This window comes from Amia ocellicauda, chromosome 13, assembly GCF_036373705.1.
Source record: "Amia ocellicauda isolate fAmiCal2 chromosome 13, fAmiCal2.hap1, whole genome shotgun sequence".
Taxonomy (NCBI): domain Eukaryota; kingdom Metazoa; phylum Chordata; class Actinopteri; order Amiiformes; family Amiidae; genus Amia; species Amia ocellicauda.
Window position 1 is genome coordinate 13,726,701 of NC_089862.1, and position 8,800 is coordinate 13,735,500.

The following is an 8,800-nucleotide window of genomic DNA, read 5'->3' on the forward strand; positions in this document are numbered from 1 at the left end:
ATGCCTTTTTCTGTAAGAAGATTAAGCATAAGAAGTAATGCATCCGATTAATCACCATGAGCTTTGAAATGGAATATCAGTTAATAAGTGTTATTTTCCAACAATATCTAGGAGTTCACATCGAGCAGCCAATCTGCAACAAACACGTCATCCATTGCGAGAGCTGCGGTCTCTTGCCTCCCAAACACCTTCCTCCTGCCTGGACTACTGTGGTACCAACTTCACTAGACTCCTTTAGCACTGCAACAGGCTCCAGTCAGCACACAACACAGCAGCAACAAATCTGGGACCATATATTTACTTGAACGGTGACTTTGCATACATTTTCGACTCCTATCAAATCCCAGTCACGATACTGTTAAATAGACTGAATTTCAATACTCCACGCTTTTTAAAAATGATTACCGGTTTGTATTGTATTAAGTTTGTGCTGTTACCGCACAATGCCTTGTTGTAACTCAAATGTGTACAGAGCTTTGATATGACGATCACCAATATAAGGCTCTATATAAAATGAAAAAGGACTGAACTATTACATTTGATTAATGGTACCCTATCACAGTTTCAAATGTTGCTGTCCGGGACCCCTCCCCCATTTGCACAATAGGGCTGCAGAGAATTACAATCTGCCAGCTGGAAAAAGGGTGGAGTTTTTCACACCCTTATCAAACAAAGGTTCTGTGTCAATAATACAAATGTCAATGTGGTTCATAAATTGTGAAGCTCGACAGAATAATAAAATTTGTATCTCGGCAAAAGTAAGAGGCTATAAAAGACCAGCATTGCCGATTTGAAAAAAACTCCTGTTTCCTTGCTTTAAGAAGAGTCTCCTGCTGTACCAGTAGATATACAAGAAACAAAAGTGTGTATCCTTCACAGTTGCGCATTTCTTTTGGTTTTGGCACACCTTGAATTCTTAGAGGAGAGGACCTGTCCACATTTAACAGGAAACAATCTGCTCACATCTCCAATAGACACATCCACGCAGTTGGATCTTGTGAATAGAAGGAATGAAAGAATCTGCAACCACAATGCAAACTGCATTAACCCCTTAACCCCCAGTCATTATTGATACAGCGGTCTCAGATGACTGCTAAGTAACAACGATACAATGTCTTGTGTCTGCTTGAAGGCCTGCATTCTCTTTTTGTTTAAAATAACCATCGTGAAGTAAATAGGAACAGACATTCCCTGATGAACGGTGATGAACGGTGATGGAAGGTATTGGAAATAAATAATTTCAGAAGCAAAGGTTAAAATGAATGGGAATTCAAAGTTAAAATCCACTGTGAAAGGCTGTGATTGTAGATGTCTATGTGGGTGGGTGGCGTAAGATTTATAGCATTTTTCAAAGCACCTTAAAAGTGAGTGGGGGCTGAAAACCACTCCTGCTGTATTCGAATCAACAAAACACTTAAATGCTGTGGCAACTGCTCCCTACTGACACCACTAGTACATCAGAAATCAATTATGAATGGTGCTGGGCTGGGGATTCTTTAATCTCTCACTTTTATCCTGTTACATTGTCCAGCCGTGTGGTGTTGGGAGGCCATTTCCTCTCTTTTAGGTTTTTTCAGCTGTACAAAGATTTGGTTTACATTTAGGAAGGTACACAAGTTTTTTAACCATTATTTTGAATGCAATTTGGCTGCAATTTGGAAAGATTAGATGTGATGTGTGGTTACAGGAACTCAGTCCCACCAAGAATCATTACCCTATTTCTTTCACTCTCGTACCTCAAACAGCAGTAAATTCACTGAATTGAAACTTAGTAGATACGGCAACGTCTAGTATTTCACTTTTTTAGTTAAGGGGTGATATTTAGAATATGTAAACATATAAATACATCTATCTGGGTTGAGTTGATTATAAAAAAAAATACATCCTGAAATAAATGCCATATTGTAGGAAAGCAACTTTAAACTGTTTATAAAAAGGAAAGAAATTCAGAAAGATAAGAATCTATTTTGCCTCCAGGCCACCACATTACCGCCCCAAAACCTGTGGGACCTTCATGCTCTCCACGCATTCCACAAAGACATCTGAAGACTCTTAAAAGAGCATCGCCATATCTACTGCTGGATCTCCAGTAAAGACTTGAATAGTTTTGTAAGAGTTTTGATACTCCAAAGAGCACTGCATTGTATAACAGTAGCAGAAAAATAGACCAAAGACACAATAAAGGTGCGGCAACAGTGCACATTACAGATGCAATCTCAAATAAACAACTTTTAAATAAAATAAAAATCATTGTGGCGTAGCTTCTTAGGAACTATAGGGGTTTGGGATATCACTCACAACTGCGGAGAACAGGGTGTCACTGAATTCAAGTGAAAACCTTTGTTTACTCAAAACTCATTGGTGTCATCATTTCATGTGATGTAAACATTAACCTTGCAGTTTCTGCTTTAGAAAAACAAGCTTATACTTTGCAAAACATATTTACTTTCCAATAACTATCTAATGAAACATATTTTCAAGCAATTTTGGCAACTCTGAAAACCCTCATTTCCCTGGATACAGCACATTGATGCTCATCACTCAATGGCCAAAGAAATCAATTCCAGTAGCTCAGTGAACGCATCAGGCAGAAGACAGTTTCAATTAGGGATAAGTTAGTTAGGAAATTAGTTCACCGTTAGAATACCAAAATACATATTTGCACTGCAATATATTATATAAGCTATCATTTGTGATTGACATTTAATATCAGTATTGTGCTTCCGATAAGCCTTGCAGAAGGTAAGGGATTTGGGGAGTTGATGACATTTCTCAGAATATCTCATACCAACATGTAAAACCCTAACTGCTGGATTTGAACATTTGAAAAGATTGTGTCACTGCAGTTTGTGTGAGATTGTAGAAAAAGTGGCAATTACAATGGATTCATGGACTGCATTTAATACATATGCGACTACTACCTGCCATTGTATTATAAATTGGAAATTACAAAGCACTGCGTTGCGAACTGAAACAATGACTGACAGGCACACTGCAGAAAATAAACGACTAGTAAAAATGATGTGGAATTTAAATAAAAAATTGTGCATTTGCAAATGCCCCTTTATGACGATTTAAAAACCATTCCATAAATAGTTCACTTGATTTAAATTAATCTGATGTTGGTACTTGGTGTGTGTGGTAGCTACAAATGTTAAACAATTATGCTGCAAGTTTAAAGTAGGCCTGTATACACATTTTATTCTTGCGAGCAGAAGAACAGAGTAATATTAGGTTAATTGAATAGATGAAAATGCTGGTGCAGTATTCAAATAGCAAATTATTCAAAAACCCCATCCCATGTTTCAATGTTGAGGACATTTTCTTTTCATCACATACAGTAAGAAAGAATCAAATCTGTTCACTTTCATTTCATATGGAGTACAATTATTTTACAATAAAGCGCAATACGAATGCTGTGACAAACTGATGTATGCTATATAAAAAAAAAGTACAGCTAACCACAGACATTGGAAATGTTACAATCTAAGCACATTGACATGGCACACCTTGCTCCTTCAAATAAATCTGAGTTTTCATCTGCTTGACATCTTGACAACGTACGTTCCCAACAAACACAATTAACAGCAGAGATGAATGCCTTGTACTGAATCCATCCCATGTTCATTCACCTGTATCATCAAATCTGGTAAAACTCTTAATACTCTGAACTTAGCAAAGAGTCCACAATGAACGTGTTTTTAAATGTTACAAACAGGCTTACCAGCACAGCCAAGAAAATCCTGGAGCCCAGGCTGTTATAAGCTTACAGGATTTCTCTGTGACCGTCTGTTATACTGTACACTTCGAAAAGCTCACAGGAACCAGTGCCTCTGGGTTGTTCTCCAGCATCCGTGGGTAGTAAGTTGTACATTTGCACATTATCACCCAGACATATCAAGTCTCTTAATACTAGTCTACACAGTAATCATAAGACAAGTCTATTCTTAGAAATTGCAATGTATCCTACTGGCTAAGATCTCTAAAAAAGTTCAGGCAAAAGTGATAATTATCAAATCATAGAAATTTCCTCTGTGTAAGATTACATCATTATGTTAAATACTTGTGGAAAAATGCACACTGGTTTAAATTGTTTTTCAACAATTAAGCATTAATTTCACACAATTCAACCAGCCATGTACAACCACAAACAATGGATGATGCTACATGTTTCTATTCAGCTGTTACAGATAGTGAAAAAGGCTGGATGTTTACACGCGTGTGCAGATGTTTACCTCCATAAGCTATTTCGACATCAACGGTTTACCTCTATAACTAAGTGTTATTATGTTTCTTAAGAAGCACCGTAAAGCCCATTTAAAATCAAAGCATTTCAAACCAGAATTCTGCCTTTGGAAAGCGGTCATCTATCACAAATTTAATGCTTGGTAACTCAATATATTATTGAAATATTTTCTTAGGTCATAGAGTTTCTCAAAGTAAGAACCTTCATTTACTAGATGTAAGCACAATACAGATTAGACATCCCAGGTTAGTAATAAGACCTTATTGCCCATATAAACACATTTATGTGCTCTAACTATGGAGACTGAACTCAATTCTCAGATGTTATTTGCATTAATATCAGGCAGAAAATACCCTCTTGACCCATTTAGTAGGCAGTTAAAGAGGAAATGATCAGCAGACTGAGAAAAGGCAATTTCCCCACTCACCCTGACTGGTGGGCTCTTTGCTTGGATCCGTTGCAGCTGTCCACTTGGGGTTCCCTGTATACCACTGCTTTGTGCCCGTGCCACACTGCTGGTGCCGCTGGTGCCATTGGCACAACCGCTGGCTCCTGGCCGCCTGGGCCTTTGCTTTATGCCGTCGAGCAGCCGGACCAGCAGGATGTTGCTGGGCAGCTCGTCCACGCTGCAGTCCACTAGGGTCCTGCATTCAGGGCAGCGCAGCTCGCTCCTAGAGTTCAGGATGCCCTGCAGACAGCGCTTGCAGAAGGTGTGCTGGCAGGGCAGGACCTTGGCAGAGGCGTCGAGCCGCTCCAGGCACACTGGACACTCCAGCAGGTCCAACAACGCCGATTCATCCATTCTTCATGAAGTCTTACAACACATGCGAGAAGAGCATAGCGAGTCTTGTCCGGCAGCAAATGCTGGGTCACGTCACATCCATGCCTGGTCTATCGCCATATTATAGGCATCTGCTAGAAAAAGTCAAGGGACAGGTTTTCATGAACTTATCACTGTAAATGGGCCATCTGATCAACCTGTCAACAGCAATGTAAAAGTCATCAATCAAAGGCACCCATAAAAGAAGGTTGATTGAAATGAATGGGATGCTACAGAGTGCAGAATAACAAATCACATTGGCTTGCATAATAATCACAGTACAGAAGCGGCTATCCTTTACGCATGACAGCAGAATCTGTGAGCTTTATTAGCATACATTTGCACATAAAAATGCATAAACAGTATATGGGGCCCACTTAAAGCGAAATGAATATTCAAACTTACAACGCAAATCTGCATTGTGTGTGCAGTCAGTCTAGTGCAATGGAAATGCGATTTGTACCCAGACAACTGCAGTTTCACAAATTGCCACCACGAAGACCTTTTCCACCCAGACCTCTTGGTTGCAAGACGAGTCTCTCGCACTGCGCGGTGTTGGCCGATATGACAAACCCAGCAGCTTCTCTTGAATCGCCGGTTTTCGCTTAAAAAACAAGGTCACACAGTTCACATTGCAAACCAGCGTCTCAGATGTAACCCATACAAAACCATGAGAGGCAAGTCTTAATATGTAACCTATAGAAAGGCGTGTTGTACCCTGGAGCTGGAAACGTGTGTGTGTACTTTTTATTCAAAACTGTTTTAAAAGTCTAGCAGTGGAGGTTTTCTTGAAACTGGTTACAAATACTGTAACAAATCAACCCCCCCCCCCCCCCCCAAAAAAAAAAAAAAAAAACACCCCATATTTACGCTGCAGAGATTTATATTTTCAGAAACATTATTCATTGAACACTGTCGTAGTAAAAGCCAGCTGGGCTCCCTGGGGGTCGTCTTATGTAGCTAGAGCCCTTTATATAAGAAAACTAGTCCTGTATCGATACATAGTGACATGCATTATCATTTTCAAGTTGTGCAAAATATGAGGAGAAATATGAATAGGCTGACTGGGAAGTGTGTTGCATCCAAGAGGTTCAAAGAAAGTCCGATCTCATTCCTACAACTAAGTCAACGAGTGTGTGTGTGTGTGTGTGTGTGTGTGTGGGGGGGGGTTATATCTTCTATATAAAATCACACATTAAATAAGAAAACCCAAACTTACCACTCTCTAAAGGGCCTCTCTGCTCGCCCCCTCCTCTTGCCAAACAAATCTCTCCCAGACTTTCCAGTACTTGAGAATGACATCCACCCAATTCCCCCTCGTCCCCTTCACACTCATCCGCAGCCCATTGCAGGCCTTTCTGTCCCGCAAATAAGCCGGCCTGGTCGCAAGTGGACCCCCACACCCAGGCGCTGGGATGAGGAAACTCAAGCCGTTGTGGTAAAAGTGTGATTTCCAAGGCAAAATCCCAGACCCGACTCCGGTGCGGCTACTCGTACGCCATGATGAGCTGGATTGATCTGCCGGGACACTCCCGCTGCTCATATATACACACAGCGCTCGGTCGGTAAGAAAACAAATAGGAAAACACAGAAATAAACCGATTCGGTCATTTGCGCGGAACAACTGAGTTTCGATAGAGGTTTAGCTGTACTTTTTAACAACACCTATAGTGTTGAAATATGCGCTTGGATGGAATCGTTTTTTTCATTAACGGTCATACATGTGTAATGTGTATTTATGTACGTCTTCAACTATTTCTTGACAGTGTTTTAGATGCAGTTTCTGCGATAGCGTACAGGTTTTTATGAAGTGAGTTTCTGGTCACCGCCCGCACCGCGCATGTAACAGCCCTGCGGGGTTGGCGGCGGGCTGGGGCTGGATGTTGAAGGTGCCTTTAAGACGCAGAGGGGCCGGTGCGGGGAGGTGCTTTGCCCGGGGAGGAGAGCAGGGAAACCGGGTACAGGTTATTCCCCCCCCCCCCCGGGCGGGATCGTGTGGGGTAGGGGAAAAGCTCGGGGAAATTAAATAAAATAAAATCATTAGCAGCAGTGGGTTTAGGCTTATATAGGCAGGCATGTGTTGCTTTTATGGCATCGATTCAGTCCGTTGCAAACCCTGTGTGCAGTAAGTTCACTGACCCAGCACTTTTATGATTTCTATTACTGAGGTCATTTAGTCAAGTTCTGATTGTGCGTTAAATATTCACAAAGGGAAAGGGTCATCGCAAATCCTGGCTGCTGCTTCCCTTTTAGTTCTGCAATACACATGAAGACATTTGATTGTATATATATATATATTTTTTTTTCTGCCTTGTGTTTTTATACTAACACCACTGCTTGCATTTCTTTTAAACAAGAGCATAAAACCATCAGGAGCATGAGCACAGTGACCCCTACAGAGAAGAAGCACGCAAGTGTATCAAGTGCAAGCCTATTCTTTTGTGATTGAATACAAGTGTAACATAAAACATATTGAACTGGATTCACACACCACGACTGCATGAGTCTTGGATTACCAAATCTGACACAACAATGGCTCGCGTCAGACTAGTGCAAATCTGGGTCTGTGAAGCCAGCCCACTGCAACAAGTGTAAATCTTTAAGGGCGTGCACAGGTTAGACATGTGTATGTTCTCTATTTTTATTGCAGTGACTGATTATTTGGTCCAGTATTCAAAGACAGGATCAGTAGTCACTGACTGGTGACTGATGGATGTCACGTTTCCGCGGCGGTGATGCCAGGTTGTGTAAGCGAGTCAGTTTATGAGGGCTTCTTGGCGTGGTTGATTGCATGAGTGTACAGCTGGTGCAGGACGCTACAGTGTAGAGGTGTGTTTTAATGAGGACTTGGCAGGTCCTTCCACAGTGGGGAGGATGTAAATGTATGGAAGCCCACACGTCTCCCAGTTGAAGTCCTGCCACAGTGACACGATGTCAGGATGTCCGCTCTGGGGAGCTGTCCCTAGTCAAGATGTATTCAGATGATGTGCTTGTGAAGCTATTCAGTGGTAGAGCATATCTGCTTTGATCAGTGTAATGCATCAGTTCCACACACACCGTGGATAATGAATGCCCTTCTGTCATTTAAGGCCACTTTGTCTAGTTATTCCAGGCAAATAGAGAATATTATTTCGACATCTTAAAGCTGATTGATCATCCTTATAAGCGCTTACACTAAGGAGTAGTGAAATGTATTTGACCATTTCCAAGTATCAGCGTATAAAATTGAATTTATGATGAAAAAGATGGAAGTAGAAATAATAATATGACTAGAGTTTAGTATCAGAAATGAAATTGTCTGCATTTTGCATGATATATTATTGGATTTGAAGTATTATATGTGTTAAATACAGTAAGGCGTAGTGTGGAGTAGCATGGGAAACACGTGGTAAAGTATAGCTTACCGTGGTGAAGAATATAGTTAAATATGATAGTGTAGTGTGGTGTAGCATGGTAATATATGGTGAAAGAATGGAGAAATCGTAGTACAAATTTGGTAAAATCATGGTTACAACATGGTAGAAATGTGGTACAAATATGGTTAAGTACAACACAAGTACAATATGGTTAAGTCTACACAAATACATACACGCCAGACAATATAGGCCAAAGACTGTAATCTTACCCATATAAAATTGACTGTCACCGTAACGAGCGGTACACAATGAACTCTGTTACACATATATTGAATTCATATATGAATGATACAGCATGTGATGATTGATTGAAGTGAT

General features: G+C 40.6%; 1 protein-coding gene across 6 annotated transcripts in view; it reads right to left on the bottom strand.

The window, feature by feature from the left end:
- Positions 1–6,614, bottom strand: part of sh3rf1 (SH3 domain containing ring finger 1) — a 68,943-nt gene extending 62,329 nt beyond the window's left edge. Inside the window, exons 1-3 of one of the 6 annotated variants that reach the window (XM_066719978.1) lie at positions 6,286–6,606; positions 5,530–5,670; positions 4,674–5,161 (exon numbers count right to left, since the gene is read on the bottom strand). In XM_066719978.1, the coding sequence (XP_066576075.1) occupies positions 4,674–5,048 (375 nt within the window). In that variant the 5' untranslated portion in view covers positions 5,049–5,161; positions 5,530–5,670; positions 6,286–6,606. Of the gene's footprint in view, positions 1–4,673; positions 5,162–5,471; positions 5,671–6,285 lie in introns of all 6 variants that reach the window. The other 5 variants (XM_066719976.1, XM_066719975.1, XM_066719980.1 and 2 more) reach the window with 5 other exon arrangements.
- Between the last annotated feature and the right edge of the window lie 2,186 nt (positions 6,615–8,800).